The 21,360-nt window shown below is 40.0% G+C and overlaps 1 protein-coding gene across 3 annotated transcripts in view; it reads left to right on the top strand.

The window, feature by feature from the left end:
* Nucleotides 1-19,759, top strand: part of VAMP7 (vesicle associated membrane protein 7) — a 48,776-nt gene extending 29,017 nt beyond the window's left edge. Inside the window, exons 6-8 of one of the 3 annotated variants that reach the window (XM_007536665.3) lie at nt 1,229-1,296; nt 10,248-10,340; nt 18,168-19,759. In XM_007536665.3, the coding sequence (XP_007536727.1) occupies nt 1,229-1,296; nt 10,248-10,340; nt 18,168-18,236 (230 nt within the window). In that variant the 3' untranslated portion in view covers nt 18,237-19,759. Of the gene's footprint in view, nt 1-1,228; nt 1,297-10,247; nt 10,341-14,209; nt 14,959-18,167 lie in introns of those variants that run through there. The other 2 variants (XM_060182781.1, XM_060182782.1) reach the window with 2 other exon arrangements.
* The last annotated feature ends 1,601 nt before the right edge of the window (nt 19,760-21,360 follow it).

Below are 21,360 nucleotides of genomic sequence, written 5' to 3'. Positions count from 1 at the left end.
ATTTTATCATTGTTTTTTATACATTTATGTGTTTTCATGTCACTAATTAGAATCTGTTCTTTACAGCATATCTTATATGACAGGTCTAGTAGTGATGAAACTCCTCGACTTTTTGAATTATTTAAATTTTTTACGTTTTTTGGTTTTATGAAATGTCCAACTGCCACTCATTTTCAGGGTTCTGTATTTTGTTTTGTTTTTTCCTTTGTAGATCGTATCCTTAATAGAGGAGATAGCCAACCTGTAGCCCTTGGTTCAGATCCGGCCTACTGTATGCTTTTCTTTTTTCCTTTTTTAAAAAGATTTGTTTTGGTGGTCGGGCAGTAGTGCAGCATGTTAAGCACATGTGGCGCAAAGCGCAAGGACCGGCATAAGGATTCGGGTTCGAGCCTCTGGCTCCCCACCTGCAGGGGAGTCGCTTCACAGGTGGTGAAGCAGGTCTGCAGGTATCTGTCTTTCTCTTCCCTCTCTGTCTTCCCCTCATCTCTCCATTTCTTTCTGTCTTATCTAACAGTGACGACATCAATAACAACAATAATAAATACAACAACAATAAAAAAATAAGGGCAACAAAAGGGAAAATAAATTTAAAAATTAAAAAAATTAAGATTTATTTTATTTATTGCATATGAGAAAGAAAGCTTCACATGAGACAAACAGAAGGAAAGAGAGGGCATTAGCTAGAACACCACTCTGCAACATGCTGCACTGGGGTTTGAACCAGGAGCCTTGGACATTAATCATTTGAACTATTTCCCCATCTGCCTGCTCGTTTCTGTATAAAGCTTCATTTGAATATAATCATGCCCAGGGTGGGGGTAGATAGCATAATGGTTATACACAGAGACACTCATGCCTGAGGCTCCATAGTCCTAGGTTCAATCCCCCGCACCACTATAAGCTAGAGCTGAACAGTGCTCTGGTAAACAATAAAAAAATAAAAATAATAATCATGCCCATTTCTTTACATAGTGTTTGAATCTGACAGTTGAGTAATTACAGCAGAGACTGTTTGGTCCTCAACACCCAAATCTGGGCGAGACGAGAAAAAGTGCCAGTCCCTACTTAGATAAGTTTTACTAATTCCCTATTTTTGTTCTAAAGATATGATACTTTTGTAGTCAAATGAGTTGTAAGGAATGCCAGCTTTGATTAAAATTTAGTCTTAAAGAGGTGAAAATAACAGATTTGTAATAACAACGTATTTTCTGTTTTCCGACATTTTCAGATCTAGTAGCTCAGCGAGGAGAAAGATTGGAATTATTGATAGATAAAACAGAAAATCTTGTGGATTCAGTAAGTATGAAATATAATAATATTTTTCAGAATGTACAGAAACTGATTGATAAATAACATAATAGGGACTTGTCTTAAGTTGACTACATTACTGGTTTTTCCTTCCCCATCATGATGTGATTATGTAATAAGATTACAGTGAGGCATAGCAAAAAAAATCATAATCCATTAAGAACCTTTAAACTTTGGATTAGAGCATCTACTTATGTATAGAAATATTATTTATTGGGGGTCGGGCGGTAGCGCAGCAGGTTAAGCGCACATGGTGCAAAGTGCAAGGACCAATGTAAGGATCCAGGTTCAAGCCCCCGGCTCCCCACCTGCAGAGGAGTCCCTTCACAGGCGGTGAAGCAGGTCTGCAGGTGTCTGTCTTTCTCTCCCCCTCTGTCTTCCCCTCCTCTCTCCATTTCTCTCTGTCCTATCTAATAATGACGACATCAATAACAACAATAATAACTACAACAACAATAAAAAAAAACAAGGGCAACAAAAGGGAAAATAAATAAAATTTTAAAAAAGAAATACTATTTATTGGAATTGGCATATTACACCAAAGTAAAAGACTCTGGGGTGGGGAGAGGGGGGAGAATACAGGTCCAAAAAGGATGACAGAGGACCTAGTGGGGGTTATATTGTTATATGGAAAACTGGGAAATGTCATGCATGTACAAACGATTGTATTTACTGTTGAATGTGAAGCATTAATTTCCCAATAAAGAAATTTAAAAAAAGAAAGAAATACTATTTATGTATTTGTTTTTAGAAATAGTTTTTAAAGTTTAGGTTGATGCTTTCATAATTTTGCAGCTCAGTTGCACATGCTAGTTTGTTTTCTATATAGTTGGTAAATCTTGAAACGAATAAGTGTGCAGGTCAGTTGTGACTATGAATCCTGAAAAGTGGACATTCCAACCACTGTCTTCCTTACCATGGTGATGACTTGAACAACATCCCTTGTATGAAATAAATCTCATGGTTTGTAGTGGACCAGTGAGCTGTAAAGCATGTTCGTTGTGTGTCATTGTGACTCATCTGTGTTACAGTTACGTTTGTCTTTATATTTTCCATCTGGATAGTGGAGATTCTGAGAAAAGCAGATAGAATGAGTAGAAGAAGCACAGAGGTCTGTTAAAATTTAGGTCTACACAGTTAGACTTAAATGTGGAATTGAACTTAACACCTTGAGTGGATCAGTGAGTAATCATGTTCAGTGAGTGATGGTGTTCATGACAACTAAATCGTAATGCTTAAGAATGCAAGGCTTGACTGTCTACCTCCAGTCTCATTTTGTCCTTCATGAAAAAATTTAAGTGCAAAGTATATAGTCAGACTGTCTGGGTTTGAATCTGATGTCTGCCTTCTACTGGCTGTGTGACCTTAGACAAGTTACTTAACCACTCTGTACCCCAGTTGTCATCATCTGTAAAATAGAGATATACCTACTTCAAATAGGTTAAAGAATGTGTGCAAAGAATGCAGCATAGTGCCTGCTATAGTAAGAACACTCTTAAGTGGAAGTATTACCTCTGTATACTCTGAAAAAAGAGTTTAGATACCGTCCACATTATCTGTTCCTTAGATGTTTGGAAGAGCTTTTTTTTTTTTTTTTTTTTTTTTTGGAGGACTTTTAAAATTATTTATTTTCCCCTTTGTTGCCCTTGTTTTTAATTGTTGTTGAAGTTATTATTGTTATTGATGTCATCATTGTTAGCTAGGACAGAGAGAAATGGAGAGAGGAGGGGAAGGCGGAAGGCAGAGGAGGGGAGAGAAAGACACCTGTAGACCTGCTTCACCGCTTGTGAAGCGACCCCCCTGCAGGTGGGGAGCTGGGGGCTTGAACCGGGATCCTTAAGCCGGTCCTTGCACTTTGTGCCACATGCACTTAAGCCACTGCGCTGCCGCCGGACTCCCTTTTTGGAGGAATTTTAAATTTTATTCAGAGAGGGGCCAGGTGGTGGTGCACCTGGCTAAGCGCATACATTACAGTGCGCAAGGACCAAGGTTCAAGCCCCTGGTCCCCACCTGCAGGGGGAAAGCTTCATGCATGGTGAGGCAGGACTGCAGGTGTCTCTCTAGCTCTCTCCCTCTCTGTCTCCTGGCCCTCTTGATTTCTGGCTGTTTCTATCCAATAAATAAAGATAATAAAAATTTTAATTTTATTCAGAGAACATCCACATGTTAGAGTACATATAGGCAGAGAGAGAGAGATGGAGGGGGTGCCATTTACTCACGTGTTGGTGCTTCCTGGCTTGGCAAAGAGAGAGGTGTGTGGAAGACCTTAGTGAAACAGTATGAGACTTTAATTTTCTTGGGGAAGGTTTTTAATCTACTGTCTTCACTGTTTGGATCCTTTTTGTTCATATATTCTTTGTCAACTTCCCTTTTTACTTCCTTGTGTTTGAGTAATTCTCTCTATATATATGTTGAGCCAGGGCCTCCTGTATAGGTGATTTCACCATTCCTAGTTCAACTTTTTTTTTTTTTTTTTTGTGAAATAGAGGAGAGGAGAGAGAGAGGGAGGGAGGGAGGGAAGGAGAGAGAGAGAGAGAGAAAGTGAGAGAGAGATGCTATAGCACCCGAGCTCCCCCCATTTCTGTGGCACTCCTGTGGTACAGAATCTCAGACCCAAGCTATACGTATGGTAGGGCACACAGACTGCCTGGATAGTTATATCTCAGCCCCCAATTAAGTATTTTTAGATTCCACTTTGACCTCCTTCGTTGGCTTTTAGCTATTAACTATTTCTGTTATTTTGTGTTTGCTTTAAGACTTACAGTTTGAGTCTAATTTATCATAGTTGACCTTCAAGCTGTAACAAATAGTAAAGTTAAAATAGTCTACCTTGATTCTTTTGTCCTGGCATTGATGCTATTGTCATACTTGTGATTTAAACACATAAGCCTCACAACACATTGCTGTTATTTTTCCTTATATGGTTGATAAATTTTAAAGAGAAATTAAGAAAAACATCTTTTATGCTTACTCATCTAGCTTCCATTTCTAGGCTTTTTATTCTTTTGTATAGATCTAGATTTTTTTGTTTGAACTATGGAATTGTAATTGTAAATTTCATCAGATTATGAGACTCTTTAGCCATTCTTCAAGTGTGTTCCTAACCCTGTCCTCTATGATTACTTGTCTGGGGAGCCACTTGAAGTTCTCTCACAATTTTGTTCATTTTTATCAATCTTTTTTTTTTCTTTCCTTTGGGATAATTTCTGTGCTGTGTATTCAAGTTTGCTCTTTCCTTCTGTCTGCTATCTGCTATACACCTATCCTAAGTATTATTTTTAGATAGGCATAGAAAAGAGAGAAAGGAAGAGAGAGTGAAAACAACTGCAACACCAAAGTTTCTTTCAATTTCATCATGTGAATTTTTTATCTTTACTACTTTATCTTTACTGTTTTGAAAAGTTTATTCCACTTGTTAATAATGCATATTTTGATGGAGTTATGTTTAAGCCATCTTGCATTCTGTTTCTTTTTTGCTTTCTTTTTTGTTTACTTGAATTCTTTGACAATTACCTTGTAATTTTTCAGACAACTTTATTGTTATTGTTATTTTTTTATTCTGGGTAGACAAATTGATGGGGGAGATACAGAAGGAGAGAGACACTTGTGAAGCTTCTTCCCTGAAGGTGGAGACCAGGGGTTCAAACCCAGTAGCTTGTGCTCTCAACCAGGTACACTACCACCTGGCCCATGTATTATTATTAATTATTTGCCTTCAGGGTTATTGCTGGGGCTCAGTACCTGCACTACAAATCCACTGCTCCTGCATATATTATTTATTTATTTTGTGGGTAGGACAGAAATTGAGAGGGGAGGGGAAGATATAGATAGATAGATAGATAGATAGATAGATAGATAGATAGATAGATAGATGCTTACAGACCTGCTTCACCACTTGCTTGTAAGTGAAAGTGAGGAGGTGAGTGAGGAGCCAGGACTCAAACCAGGATCCTTGCGCGAGTCCTTTTGCTTCATACCATGTGCCTGTAACCCACTGTGCCACTGCCCTGCCCCCTGTAATATATTTTTATTGATACAAATTCACAGATTAGCCATTTAAAGTGTACAGTTTTTAAAGATCTATTTTTTGTTATCTTTATTTATTTATTGGACAGAGGCAGCCAAAATTCAAGAGGGAAGGGGGAGACAGAGAGGGAGAGAGACAGAGACACCTGCAGCCCTACTTCGTCACTCACAAAGCTTTCCCCCTGCAGATAGAGACCCGGGGCTTGAACCCAGGTCCTTGCACATTGTAATATGTGTGCTCAACCAGGTGCAACACCACCTGGCCCCAAGATCTATTTTTAAAAATAAATATTTATTTATTTATTAGCAAGAGATAATAAGATCCAGAGTATCATTCTGGCAAATGTGATGGCAGACAGCAAGCTTGGGACCTCACGTATGTGAGATTAGTCCTTTTTTCGTACTACATAATCTTGTACATTATCATTTTTAATGTCGTATGAAAATATATACTCAATTTTTCACTTTAAATGAATAATTAGGTGGCACTACTTAGATTTACAGTATTATGCAAGCCTCACTGCTGTCCTTTTCCAAAACTTCATTATCCGAACAGAAATTCTGTGCCCATTAAGCATTATCTCCCCATTCTTCCAGAGGTCCCTATAGCCTCTAGATCTATATAGATCTACTGTTGTCTCAGGTGGCAGTTTCTTTCATTGTGAAACTTCAAGTCTCCTTTAATTTGGGGATATTTTCTTCTTTTGAATTGTTTATTGGTTATTAATAGTATATCAGAAGATTGTCAGATTATGATATATAGTTCCCGCCCACACTCCCAAAGAGAACCACCAGAGCCTTCCTCACAAGTCTTTGCTTGCTTCTATTTTTCCCCTCTTCTTTTTCCTCCTCCTCCTCCTCTTTGTCCTCCTCCTCCTCTTTGTCCTCCTCCTCCTCTTTTTCCTCCTCCTCCTCTTTTTCCTCCTCCTCCTCTTTCTCCTCCTCTTCCTCTTTCTCCTCCCTCTTTCTCCTCCTCCTCTTTTTCCTCCTCCTCCTCTTTCTCATCCTCTTCCTCTTTCTCCTCCTCTTCCTTTCTCCTCCTCTTCCTCTTTCTCCACCTCTTCCTCTTTCTCCTTCTCTTCCTCTTTCTCCTCCTCTTCCTCTTTTTCCTTCTCTTCCTCTTCCTCTCTTCTTCCTCCTCCTCTTTCTCTTCTTCTTTTTCTCCTCCTCCTTTCTTCTTTCACCTTTCTCCTTTCTTCTTTTTTGCTTCCAGGGTTATCACTGGGTCTTGGTGCCTGCACTATGAATCAACTGCTCCTGCCAGCCATGTTTTTTCTTTTCTTTTCTTTTCTCTTCTTTTCTTTGTTTTTTCCATTGTTGTTGTTGCTGTTATTGTTGTTGGATAGGACAGAGAAAAATTGAGAGGGGAGGAGAAGATAGACACACACACACACACACACACACACACACACACACATATACATGTAGCCCTACTTCACCACTTACAAAGCAAACCCCCCTGTAGGTGGGGAGTGGGGGGCTCGAACCGGTGCACTACTACCTAGCCTCCTCCTCTTCTATCAGTCCCTTGATTATTGGGGTAGTGTTCTTTAGTCCTTGAATTGCTAATATATGCCAAGATTAGCACTAGGCATTAGCAGATGCTAATTAAATATTCTATGATTGTATAGATTGATTCTTCATCTGCTTGAAGTTTTCCATCTGTCTTATTCTTTCTTTCATAATTTCTATCCTAGAGGGGTTGGGTGGTAGAGGACCTGGTTGAGTGTACATCACAATGTCCAAGGACCCAGGTTCAAGCCCCGGTCTCCACCTGAGGGAGAAAGCTTTACAAATGGTGAAGCAGTGCTGCAGGTGTCACTCTCTGTCTCTCTCCCTTTCTGTCTCCTTGATTTCTGGCTGTCTCTGTCCATAAATAATGATAATAAAAAATTTAAAAAGAAAATTAATAATTTCTATCCTAGATATTTTCTGTCTTCTCAGATTTTGACCATTTATACCCTGATTTTTATTTTTAAAACTGTATTTATTTATTCATTTTATTTGATGGAACAGAGAGAAATTGAGAGGGAAAGAAAGAGAGACAGAGACCTGAAGCACTGTTTCACTGCTCATGAAGCTTTCCACCTACAGATGGGGAGCAGGGGCTTGAACCTAGGTCCTTGTCCTTGTACATGGTAATATATACACTTAATGAGTTGCACCACCATCTGGCTCCCTATACCCTGGCTTTTTATAATTTTTCAAATCATATTAATTTTAGGTGTATTTTGTGGTGGTGTTTTGCATTTTTTTAAATATTTATTCCCTTTTGTGCCCTTGTTGTTTTATTGTTGTAGTTATTGTTGTTGTTATTGATGTCGTTTTTGTTGGATAGGACAGAGAGAAAGAGAGAGAGAGGAGGGGAAGACGGGGGGGGGGGGGAGAGAAAGACAGACACCTGCAGACCTGCTTCACCGCTTGTAAAGTGACTCCCCTGCAGGTGGAGAGCTGGGGGTTTGTAGCATTCTGTTTTTTTTTTTTTTTTCTTTGTCATGCCTCATAACTTTTAACTGTTTTATGTCACTGCAGTGCTTTGAGGATAATTCTTAGAGGTTTTTTCACTTTTACTCTCTCTTGTTTTGTAAATTAACTTTGTTCTATTGAATGTTGTTCACTGTGATTGCTTGATTTTGTCTGCTCTCGACTGACATCCGGTTCTCCTTATATGTTCTATGTGCTGTGTATATTTCACCCCATCTGTATATTTAGGCTTAGATGTAATCCGGTTAGTTATTGACCATGTATTTGGATTTGTATGCTCTGTATCTGGTGAAACCCAAGAGTCAGTGTCCCTGTCAGTTGCTCTTCCGGAGAGACTTTGTTGAGTAGGTGTCTAGTGACAAATGTTTGGTTATGGGAGCAGAATTTCAAAAGCAGTTTATGACAGCATAACCATAACATATGTGAGGACAAGTGCAGCAACCCTAAGCAAATAGCTTGTTGTGTTTTCCAAAGTGAACCTATGAAACTGACCTCACCCCCAGAACTTTCTTCTGGTATTCTCCCTTCAAAGGGTGACCATTGTTCTGAACTCTCATGGCATTGATTAATATGCTACAGTGTGCACTCTGTGTTGAGCTTTAGTTGCTTAAAATGATGTTTGTGAGATGTGCCCATGACCTGTAACTTGGTAATTATTGTTATATGTAGATTGTTGATTGTAATTGTTGAGCAGCTTTCCACTGTGTGAATCTGCCGTAACATATTCATACATTTTTTTAGTTGCTGGACACGCGGGTTGTTTTCAGTTTTGAGATGTGACAAGTAGTGGAATCAGAGAAAATGTGTTTATTTTGATAAACTTGTATGTACATCTCTGGGTACATACATATATAAAAGTGGAAGAGCTGAACTATTAGGAAATTTGGTGTGATTTGTTTGCTTGCTCGTTTATTTTAAACTATCTGTGTCCTTTTGGGACTATTTCAGTAAAACACTGCGTAACTGATAGAGAAATGAAAATGGAATTGAACAGGTCTTTATTGATTGAAAACACAGGATTGTACTGGACAAAATAACCAAATATGTCTTCAGCCAAGAGCCTGAAAAGCTGAAAGAGGAAAGAGATTTTTTTTTCCATTGACAGGCAAGAAGCACTTCTACTGTTGACATAGCATGTGTTGCTATAGTGGACAAGAAAAAGGGTGAAAGCCTTTCCAGTGGCATTATATTGCTTAAAATAGTTTACCTGGGGGCTGGGCGGTAGCGCAGCGGGTTAAACACACATGTCGTAAAGCGCAAGGACCGGCATAAGGATCCCAGTTCGAGCCCCCGGTTTCCCACCTGTAGGGGAGTCACTTTACAAGCGGTGAAGCAGGTCTGGAGGTCTTTCTCTCCACCTCTCTGTCTTCTCCTCCTCTCTCCCTCTCTCTCTGTCCTATCCAACAACAGCAGCTATAACAGCAGTAACAACCACATCAAGGGCAACAACAAGGACAACAAAATGGGAAGAATAGCCTCAAGGATCAGTGGATTCGTAGTGCTGGCACCGAGCCCCAGCGATAATCCTGGAGTCAAAAAAAAAAAAAAAAAGATCATGAAAAAGAACAGTTTACCTGCACCTATGTTCATAGCAGCACAGTTTGTAATAGTTCAAAATTGGAAGCAACCAAGATGCCCAATAGAAAATAAGTGGCTAAGAAAGTTGTGAGATAGATACATAGTGGAATACTTATAGCTGTTAAAATGGCAAGGTTATATCCTTTGCAGTATCTTGGTCAGAACTTGAAAGTATCATGCTGAGTGAAACAAGCCAGAAGGAGAAAGACCAGTACAAAATGATAACACTCATAAGTGGAACTTAAGAAGAATAAAGGAGAGTAAGGGAAAGCATAAGGGGAAACTTGGCCTCAGTGTGGTGTATTGCACCAAAACAAAGGACTCTGGGGAAGGAGATGAAGGGACAGAATGAAGGAACATTGAGGCCCTGATGTGTGATGGGGGAAGGGGTCCTAGGTTAGGGGAGCAGGTGTCTCCCAGACACGTGTCAAGGGAAGATGAGGAACTGTGTCTGTGTGTCAGAGACTATCCTGTAAATCATTAAACCCCCTCCCCCATACAATTAAAAAATGAAAATGCTTACCATGTGGCCTCAGAGGTGATACACTGGATAAAGTCTTTGACTTTCAAGCATGAGGTCCTGAGTTCAATCCCCAACATCACATGTACCAGAGTGATATTCTGGTTCTCTTTCTCTTTCTTATTAATAATTCTTAAACAAAAAACCAACTTTTATCCTGTGTGTACCAGAGTCCTGCTTTTGGGAACTAGTGGGTTATGAATAAGAAATCTTTGAAGAGAAGGAGGGGTAAAGAGCATTGGGACTTTAACCTAATTCATGAAAATAAACACTTTGTTGGTTTTAGTCAGTGCTGGGGATCCAATGATTCATGCTTTCCCCCTGCCCCTAGTCTGTCACCTTCAAAACAACCAGCAGAAATCTTGCCCGGGCTATGTGTATGAAGAACCTCAAGCTCACCATCATCATCATCATCGTGTCAATTGTAAGTTTTTATCCTCTAGCATGTAGTTTTATCTATCAGTCTCTAAAAAACTGGATGTTGAAATTCTTTCTCAGTGAGTAGCACTGTGAAATGAGCTACACATACCTTTTTTTTTTTTTTTTTTACAGATAGAAACAGAGAGGCAGAGAGAGAGTGAAAGAGGCCATAGCGCCAAAGCTCCAGTCAGTGCAGTGGGGGCTGGGCTCAAACCTGGCTTATGTTATGCACTTGTGTTTAAATGGCAGAACACTTCCCGGTAAAGTGCCATGCGGTAGTATCTCAACTGAAGTCTCATTTCTTTAAATAGATTTTGCTTTCCTAGATTTCATGTTCTATTTTTGCTGTCACTTTTCTGATTAAAGGTTAGTCAGCTGTCTTAATTAACCCTTATTAGTTGTAGCTTGTTGCTTGATCTTTTGCTGTAGGTCAGGAGTCAACAGATGTTCTATCTAGTACCAGAAATCAAACATTTCAGACCTTGTGGGCCATATATAGTTTCTGTCACATAATTCTCTGACTTACTTATTTATCAGAGAGACAGAGAGGAATTGAGAGGAGGAGGGGAGATAGAGAGAGAGAGAGAGACAAATGCAGCCCTGCTTCACCACTCATGAAGCTTTCCTCAAGCCGGTGGGGACTAGGGACTCGAACCTGGGTCTTTGAGCAATGTGTGCACTTAAGCAGGTGTACCGCCACCCAGCTCCTCACATACTCTTTTTCAAACACTATTTGAAAAATATAAAAATCATTCTTAGCTGTGAGCCATTGTCTGTTTGCTGACCTGTAGCTACAGTTAGTTAACTTAATGATACACATACATACATATGCATTTGTGTGTGTGTGTATGTGTCTGTGTGTACACAGAAAACATATACTTGCTGTGTATGATTCATCAGTGAGCATCTTTCCTTCCCAGTATTAATTGTAATGTTTTATTTCTTTTATCAAAGTGATATTTATCATGAATTCTATTACATTTTTATTGCCAAATTAAATAACTTTCTATACTACTAAAGTGTTTTTAAGGAATAATTTTAGGAAATGGTATTTCTTTACTTAATGATTTGATAATTTTACAATTTCTATTTAATATGAATGCATTGACTATTATTAACTATCTTTTGATTTCTGGGATAAATACCTAAAGGTCACTATGTAGTACTGATCGAATGTATGATGAGTCCAGTTGCTAAAAAATAGTTCAGTAATTCTTGTGTCTGCAATTAGAGTCTATAAACAGTTCTTCTTTTGCAACCCATATGTAAACCTCTTTGAAGTATCATACAGGTTTAATGAGCCCCACAGTATTTCAAACTTTAATTTTTGTTTCTTTTTTTCTTTTAGATAGAGACAGAGAAGCAGAGAGAAAGAAAAAGAGTGAATGGGTCCGCAGCTGAAGCTCCCTTCAATGCAGTGCGGGCTAGGTTCAAATCTGGTCTTGCACGTAGCAAACGTGTTCTGGTTTTTTGTTTGTTTTGGTTTTGTTCTTGTTTTTTTTTATATTTTATTTTAAAGAGAGAAAGACAGAGAGGAACACCAGAGCACTGCTCAGCTGTGGTTTATGGTGATGCCGGGGATTGAACCTAGGATCTTGTAGCCTCAGGCACGAAGGTCTTGTACACAACCATTATACTGTCTGCCCAGTCCCACCAGACTGTTTTTGCCTTGGGCTATGGGGTAATCATTCAGCAAAGTCTTCCACAAAACTTATTTTAAACTGTTTATTCTTCTACCTTTTTTTTTAGTATTATCTTTATTTATTTGATAGAGCCATAAATTTAGATAGAAGGGGAGGTGATAGAGAGAAAGAGAGAGACACCTGTAACACTGCTTCACCACTTGTAAAGCTTTCCCCTACAGGTGGAGACTGGGGGCTTGAACCTGGGTCCTTCTGCATTGTGACATGTGCAGTCAACCTGGTGCACCACCACCAGGCCGTGCTACCTAACTCTTATGTTTGTTTTTTCAGTCATACTTTAAATTTCTAAGATTTCTTATTATTCTTATTGCAATCCTCTTTTCATTAATTTCATTTTTATTAATATGTACTTAAAAAAAGATTTGTTAAGTACACACAGAGGAGGCAATATGAACATGAAGACAGAGATGGGAAGGATATTTCTATAAGTCGGAAATAGTGAAGAAACTGGAAGAAGCAAGAAAAGACCTCTTCCCTGTAACCTTGGGAAATGGCATGGTCAGTACCAACGCTAGCTTTGGATTTAGCCTCCAGAGTTGTGAGACAGTAAATCTCTGTTGATTGTGGTACCTTGTTGCAGCAGTTTTAGCAACTTATACCAGGGGTACTACCTGCCAGCCTTTTTTTTTTTTTTTTTTTTTGCCTCCAAGGTTATCACTGGGGCTCAGTGCCTGCACTATGAATCCACTGCTCCTGGAGGCTATTTTTCCCATTTTGTTGCCCTTGTTGTGGTTGTTATTGCTATTGTTGTTATAGCTGTTGTTGTTGTTGGATGGGACAGAGAAATGGAGAGAGGAGAGGAAGACAGAGAGGGGGCGAGAAATATGGACACCTGCAGACCTGCTTCACCGCCTGTGAAGCAACCCTCCTGCAGGTGGGGAGCCAGGGGCTCGAACCAGGATCCTTGCGCTGGTCCTTGAGCTTTACTCCATGTGCGCTTAACCCTCTGCACAACCACCCAGCTCCCACCTGACAGTTTTTATCATAAAGCTCCCTCACTTCCTTATTGGTCTGGTCTGAGGAGAGTTGACTTTTCTTGCAGGACACCTTGCTGTCAAGGTCTGCCCAGGTGAAGCCTCTATCTTGTATGTTCCAGTTTATCTGTATAGGTTCTAGTTTATCTTTATTTTTCCCAAGTTATATTCATTTTTTTTCCCAAAGGCACACTTTGTGGATTTTAGATTTCAGTCCCAGACCTCTGGGTTCCCTGTGGTTCTAGGGGGGAAAAATTGTTAATATAGTAACAAGAGTAATAGAACAAGGACATCACTCTAGCATAATCCATGTTGGGGAGGGAACCAAGGACCCAGTGCATAGGCATTCAACCACAGTGGCACCTCCTGGGCTGTAGGGAACTTGTACTTAAAAGAAAAAAAAGGAGGCAGGCGGTGGCGCACCTGCTTAAGCACTCACATCACAGTGCACAAGACCCAGGTTCAAGCCCCTGGTTCCCACCTGCAGGGGGGAAAGCTTCATGAATGGTGAAGCAGGGCTGCAGGTGTCTGTCTCTCTCCCTGTCTATCTCTTCCTCCTCTTTCCATTTCTCTCTGTCTATCCAATAGTAAATTTTATAAATATTTTTTAAAAGGATCTATTTTATTTATTACATATGAGAGCCAGAGTGTCACATGGGGCAGGAAGAAAGAGAGATGAGACAAGCCAGAGTATCACTCTAGCACATGTGGCAGCGGAGATCAAACCAAGAACCTCAGGCATGCATGTTCAGTGTTCTGCAAGTTAGCTAGTTCCCTGGCCACTGGAAAGTGTATTTTTTTTTTTCAGATATACTCTCTCCTTGCATTAAGAGCTAGAACATAGGGAATTTATTTTTACAGTGGCAGGAGTCTGCTAGGCACACCGAAAATCAGTAAGAAAGGCAGGCTGAACCTGTGGGGCAGAAGCAAGCTGTAATTTACAGGCAGAAGTTTTTCCCAAAGGAAACCTCAGCACTCCTCTTATCTGACTCAGTCAAGTTCATCTATATTATACAGGGTAATCAGTTCAGCATCTGGTTCAGAGCATTAATGACATGTACATGATACCAACAACACCTATCTGCTTAGGTAACTGTATATTATAGTCTAGCGAAGGTGTTATGTAGAACTAGTTTCATAAAAATGAAATTATGTTTGTAAGTAACTGCTTTATTATTTCCATTTTACTTTTGCAGAGCTGGGACTGGCAGCATACATGGATTTACCACTGGGTTACTTTTTTATTCAGATCGAGACAGAGAGAGGGAGGGAGAGACATCTCCACAATGAAACTTCCCCTAGTGCTGTCTCACTTCCATGTGGTGCTGGGGCTCAAACTTAGGCTACACACATGGCAGGGCATACACCCTATCTGGTGAGCTGTCTCTTTGTTCTTATTTTCATTTAAAATGGACTATATAGGTATTTTTATTTTATTTATAAAATGAAAATATTGACAAGACTATAGGATAAGAGGGGTACACTTCCACACAATGCCACCCCCAGAGCTCAAAATCCAGTCTCCTCCCTTGATAGCTTCCTTGTTCTTTATCTGTCTGGGAGCAGACCCAGGATCACTGTTGGGTGCAGAAGGTGGAAGGTCTGGCTTCTCTAGCTGCTTCTCCACTGAACATGGGCTTTTGCAGGTGGATCCATACTCCCAGCCTGTCTCTCTCTTTCCCTAGTGGGCCAGGGATCTGGGGAGGTGGGGCTCCAAGACACATGGTGGGGTCGTCTGCCCAAGGAGGTCGGCTTGACACCATGGTAGCATCTGGGCTGAAAAAGCGTTAAGATATAATGCAACAATGACATCAGTAACAACAACAACAACAACAACAATAATCACAACAACGATAAAGCAAACAAACAAGTGTAACAAAAGGGGAAAAAATGGCTTCCAGAAGCAGTGGATTCATGGTGCAGGCACTGAGCCCCAGCAATAACCCTGGAGGCAAATATATATTAAAAATATATATATTATATATAATATATAATATAATATATTATATATATATAAATATATATATTAAAAATGCAGAACAAATTGTTGACTAATCATGAATCGAAAGGCAAGAATATTGCAGGTGAAGATTGGGGTCTCCGTTTTGGAAAAAGCTAAGTAGGTCTTTTTTAGGTATATTCCAGAGGGCCTGTGACTACTAGTTTTTGCCTGAGCCTGACATCTAATTTGCTGGCGGACCCAGGCTATTGTCTGGGGAGATGGTGTCATAGTTGGAAAAAGGACTAGAAAGCTGGATCAGGGAAGAGAATAGCTCCTAAATATGGGGGAAGTATATGAATGTTGTTAACTGTAAGCCCCACCAGTTTGATCTGGGGCCCATATTCAGCACAGGAGCCTATGTAACCTCTGCATCCCTGTAAGTCTGAGCTTGCATTCCGTGGTCACAACTAGGAACATTCCAGGCTGCAGTAATTTCAGGACCCAACTTCCTCGGGTAGTAGGTAGAGTATATTGTCCAACTTATGTAAGTATTTTAAAAAGATTCATTTGAGGGGCTAGGTGCTGGCACACATGGTTGAGCACACAGGTTATAATGTGCAAGGACCCAGATTCAAGCCCCAGGGGGAAAGCTTTGCAAGTGGTGAAGCAGGGCTTCAGGTGTCTCTCTGTCTCTCTCCCTCTCTATCACCCCTTCCCTCTTGATTTCTGGCTGTCTCTATCCAATAAATAAATAAAGATAAAAATATAAAAGCTTTAGTTGTTTATAAATAAGAGAGGATTAAAGAGACAGAACTAATGCCTGTGGCATATGTAAATGCCAGAGGTCCAACTCAAGGCCTCATGCCTACAAGTCACACACTCTACCTGCTGAGCCACCACCATGACCACTCATTTTTTTCCCTACTATAGGTATTAAAGAATTCATTTTTTGTGATCACTTTGGCAACACATATACTAAAATTGGAACAGTACAGAGAATTTTTCTTTGAAAATAGTCTTCAGATGGCACATTCAAGGCTTCTTAGCTTCTTTGTTGTTTAGAATTTAGATTGATTTATAGTTGATTATTTTTTTATTTTAATTATTTATTTAATGGATAGAGACAGCCAGAAATCAAGAGAGGAAGAGGATGATAGGGAGGGAGAGAGAGAGAGAGAGAGAGAGAGAGAGAGAGAGAGAGAGAGCTGCAGCCCTGGTTCACCATTCTTGAAGCTTTCCCCCTGCAGGTGGGGACCTGGGACTCAAACCCGGGTCCTTGTGCATCATAACCTGTGCATTCAACCAGGTATGCCACCACCGGGCCCCAAGTTGGATTATTATTAAAGTCAACTTTCATTTATTGATTATTAAAGTCAAAGTTCATGTCGACCTTTGATTGAAAGAAATCCTGTGTCTATTTCACTAAAAGTTGTCGCCACCAAATTTATTGTGCTTCAACTCAAGAACTCTTCTAATTCAACTTTGGAAAATAACTGACTTTCTATCAGATTACAGTATCTGTCTGTGTGCATGTGTCACTATGTTGTGAGTAGCTTAACCTATTCATCAAGAGCCAGGATTAGCTGAAACCCTTCCCTCCCCAACATTTTCAGAGGTAGCAGGATACTTCGGTGACATTTGGAGAGGAGGCATAAAATCTATAAATTTATTTATTTATTTTCTGAAACATAGTATGTAAGTAATGGATTCAGTCACTTGAAGACTCCAAAAAGTTGTTTAAACCAAAGCAAGTGGCAAGAGCAGGAAATTTAATGTATTTTTAAAGATTTGTTTAGGGACCAGTGGTGCACCTGGTTGAGTACACATTACAGTACACAAGAACCTAGGTTCAAGCCCCTAGTCCCCACCTGCAGGGGGAAAGCTTGAGTGGTGAAGTGGTGCTACAGATGTCTCTGTCGCTTTCCCTTTCTGTCTCCTCTCTCCTCTGTTCCTCTCTGCCCCTATCCAGTAAATAAAATATTTTTATAAAAAATAGATTTGTTTATTAATGAGATGGGGAGAGAAAACCAGAGCATCACTCTGGTACATGTAATGCTAAGGATTGAACATAGGACCTTGTGCTTGAGAGTCCAAAGCCTTATCCACTGAACCACCTTCTGGGCCAAAAATGATACTCTTGAAAGGAATCATGTTTGGGGAATATAATAATATGAGCAATAAATGTCAAATAGTATAACTTAAATTTATAAATACTATAACTAAAAATCTAACTAGTATTTTTGTAGTATGCTCGTAGAACTAGTATTTTTGTGGTATACTTGTAACATCAACTTTCCTTTAATTTTGTCATTATAAATGCTGTGTCATTATCCACTGAAAAGTTCATAACAACATTCTAAGTCATAGGTGACAGAGATTTAAAGCCTCTCTAATTATACTTTTTTCATTTTTTTTTGTTTGTTTGTTTGTTTTTTCTCCCAGAGCCCTTCTAAGCTCTGGCTTATGGTCATGCAGGGGATTCTGGGACTTCAAAACCTCAGGCTTGAGAGTCTCTTTGCATAACCATTATGCTACCTACCCCCATCCTTTTCATGTTTTTATTTTGCTATCCTAAAAATAAAAAACCTTATTATTTATAAATTCGAATTTATTTGATAATAAAATCATACTTCAAGGTAATCATGGTCCATCTCTGTCTCTAAGAGTTGTTCAAGGAGCCGAGTGGTGGCGCATCTCGTTGAGCACACATGTTACAATGCACAAGGACCCAGGTTTTGGCCCCCAGTCTCCACCTGCAGGGGGAAAGCTTCACCAGTGGTGAACCAGGGCTGCAGGTGTCTCTCTGTCTCTCTCCTTCTCTGTCTCAGCATTCCCTCTTGATTTCTGGCTGTCTCTATCCAATAAATAAGTTAATATAAAAATAAAGAGTGGTTCATAAAGCTGACTTCTGTGTTGTTACCAGTAAAGAGAAGCAACCCTCCTATTTTCTTTCCGTGTAAAGGAAGCAGAATGGAAATCAAGTGCATGACAGTTATATCAGAAAGAATTTGCAGAGCTAGGGAAGTTTGCTGGGGACCAAACCCAGGGTCTCATACATGCCAAGTATGTACTGTGCTGCTGAGTACATCCCTTACTCCCAGAACAAGTCATCAGAACCAGTCTTTCTTCAAGATCTTTATTCTGCTTTATATATTACTTACAGCATATTATATAGATTCAAGAAAATAAAACTGTCTTCTTCCTTCCTTCAGGTTTTCATCTATATCATTGTGTCACTTCTCTGTGGTGGATTTACATGGACAAGCTGTGTGAAGAAATAAAAACAGAAAAAGTTGTCATTAGCCAAGGATATCAGAGAACAAAGAGCTAAAAGTTATCTGTGCAACTAAAGCCTTTTAATATTGACAGACGTCTGCCAGTATTAAACCCTCTTCTTTTTTTTTTCTAATCTTGTCCTTTGTCTCCAGATTATCTTTGTCCCATCAACCAGTAGTTTCAAGTGTACTTCAGATTGAACCATTTATTGCAGTAGCTGCTTTCAAACAAAGGCCTTTTGTTTGCTTAGTTTATTAAGTAGTGTCATCCGTGGAGAGGAACAGTTTTGTTTGCAGTTGCACAAAACAAAAACCACCACTTTTAAGAGCTATCTACTAAAACTATAGAAGAAGTTTATATCTTCACTCAAAAGTATTCAGAAGGCATAGTACTGCTTAGCATCACATCTTACTATCTTTTGTTACTGAAGAGTGTAGGTGCTTCAAAACAATGTAAATGGAAGCTAGTTATTATTTGATGATTTGTAGTTAATATGCTGGTGCTGTTTGATTCTAGGAGCCCAAGCAGGTAAAAGTATTAAATATCTCTGTCAGATGGAGAATGTTTTGTTAGCCCATTAGATGTCAATGGATTATCCTTGTTCTTTTACCATTCACTTTTAGGAGTAAGGTTATGACCTTTCATAAACCTCACAGAACTGAATAGTCTGTTTCCCATTGCAGTAGATTTGAGAAGATCATGGTTTAAATGCTGTTAGTTTGTTGTCTTACACATTCCTCTTTCTCCAGTGACTGTTTAGGGCTAGTAAATGAGTGATGAAGGGAATGAAGAAGACAGTCCTCTGGCTCACCAAAGATAATGAAGAGAATAACCGGTAGATGTGTCAGTGTCTTTGCTCTTTGAGGAAGGTAGTGTGGGAATTTTTTTTTCCCATCTGGGAGAAGCCCAACTTGAATATAGTCTACACTCAATCCGAGGATTTAGGTGTGACTGCTGTTGAGTAAGTTTGAGCATTCTTTGTGGCATAACGGTTTTTCTGCCCTAGATAAAATCACATTTATTCATCAATAAATGCCAGTAAATTGGAAATTATACTAAACATTTTTTCCATCGTAATTTTTTTTCCTGTAAACCTAGCTGTGTGTTCAGCTTAGTCATATGCCTTGAAGTGAGTGTCAAAGAAATCTGGCCCAAGCTTCCTGTCCTTCCATCTAACCCTTTGGACTCATGCTACCTGGTGGGGTTATTTGACATGTATTTCCGATCTGCTTGAACACTCTGTCGAGTGCATAGTGCAAACATTTTCCACTGCCATTTAGTCATGTCAGCATTTATTCGATATATTAGAAAACATTCTTGAATAGTGATTTCCAAATGTCTTTAATCCAAAGAGAAGGATGTACTTCCCTTTCTTGTACACACCTGAATAAAACTTAAGTGCATGTTTTAGGAGTTACTTAACTGTTCTTGATCTATTTATGTATAAGAATGCTGTTTAAAGCACATGTCTTGTTTTAAATGACACACAAACTGAAGGCATTAATAAAACTTAAGAGTAAAACAATGAGTTGCTTGTTTTAAAAGTTCTTCCTGGGGAGTCAGGTGGTAGCGCAGCAGGTTAGGCGCAAAGCGCAAGGACCCTCGTAAAAATCCCAGTTCGAGCCCCCGGCTCCCCGCCTGCAGGGGAGTTGCTTCACAAGCGGTGAAGCAGGTCTGCAGGTGTGTCTGTCTTTCTCTCCCATTCTCCCCTCCTCTCTCCATTTCTCTCTGTCCTATCCAACGACGACATCAATAACAACAGCAATAATAACTACAACAGTAAAAACAAAGACAACAAAAGGGAATAAATATTTTTAAAAAGTTTTTCCTGTGATCTAGTTTAGTCTGATGATGTTTTCTATAGTTTATGGTACATATATCTTTTTTATGTTAAAAAGTGATTTCTAGTAAAGAGCAATAGTATTGTGCCAGGAGTGTAAAAGTTCTTCACAAATGAAAAACAAGAAAACTGAAACATGGAGTTTGTACTGAAACAGATTAAAGGCCCTAAAATAACCACACAGCCTTGACAAATGTCACCCTGAAAGAATAGGTGATAAAGTAGAGAAAAAGAAGCCCAGGTATAGTAATCCAGTCCATCACAGTTCTGAAAATACTTTGCATCTACTAATATATAATTGAATGACTGGTTTTTAGAAAGATGACTCAGAGGCCCAAGGGAATGGGAGAGAAAAAGAGGGGCAGAGATCACATACACAGAAAGCTTAACCACAGCAGAGAATGGTTACTTGGCACTTGAACCTAAGCAACTGACCTCAGGAATTGTAGTGTCTTATTTTTTATTTTGTTTTTCACAGGCTAGTGCGACTCAATAAAAACCGATTGAACTTCTCAGGACTTCTCTAAGTTTCAACCGAAGTATGATTTCCCCAGACACTTCTTCTTCTAGCGTTTGCCCTTCTTCCGTAGCCAGTCAGCAGCGTCAGGTTGAGCCTGATGTCAAGTTCCCAGTCAGCAGCGTCAGGTTGAGCCTGATGTCAAGTTTCGAGACCTCCTTTGAATCTGGAGAGGTGGCAGTCATTGACTATGTGGGTCATAGTCTGTCTGGAGCCGCAGGGGCAGTTCGGGTCGTCTCTGGCTCCCCAGCGATGGAACATAGCGGCGCACCGGCCATGGCCTGTTCCATAGCGATTGAGGAGGGCCCAATCATAACGTGCCAGGTCAAAGCCGGGTGGACACTTGCAGGGGTCTGTGATGAGGTGTTTGTTCTTTACCTCAGCTGACTGCCAACTCTGTTTCCAAGAGACTGGAACAGAGAAGTTCAGTGTAGGCGTAGGGGACCAGATTGGGTGAAGAGAGGTCCAGCGTTGGACAGGGTGGGCGAAGATAGCCGCGTATATTGGCAGGTCCGGTCGAGCGTAGACGTGAGAAATGAATTTAGATGATGCCGCATCCCGACGAATATCTGGCGGGGCAATGTTGCTGAGAACTGGCAGCCATGGAACCGGGGTGGAACGGAGGGTTCCAGAAATGATCCTCATGGAGGAATATAATTTGGAATCGACCAAGTGGACATGGGGGCTACGGAACCATACTGGGGCACAGTATTCTGCAGTGGAATAGCATAATGCCAGAGAGGATGATCGTAGTGTGGAAGCACTCGCGCCC

The sequence above is a fragment of the Erinaceus europaeus genome, chromosome X (genome assembly GCF_950295315.1).
Source record: "Erinaceus europaeus chromosome X, mEriEur2.1, whole genome shotgun sequence".
NCBI lineage: Eukaryota > Metazoa > Chordata > Mammalia > Eulipotyphla > Erinaceidae > Erinaceus > Erinaceus europaeus.
The sequence above is the reverse complement of the archived record's forward strand: the minus strand, read 5'-3'. Positions and strand labels throughout refer to the sequence as shown.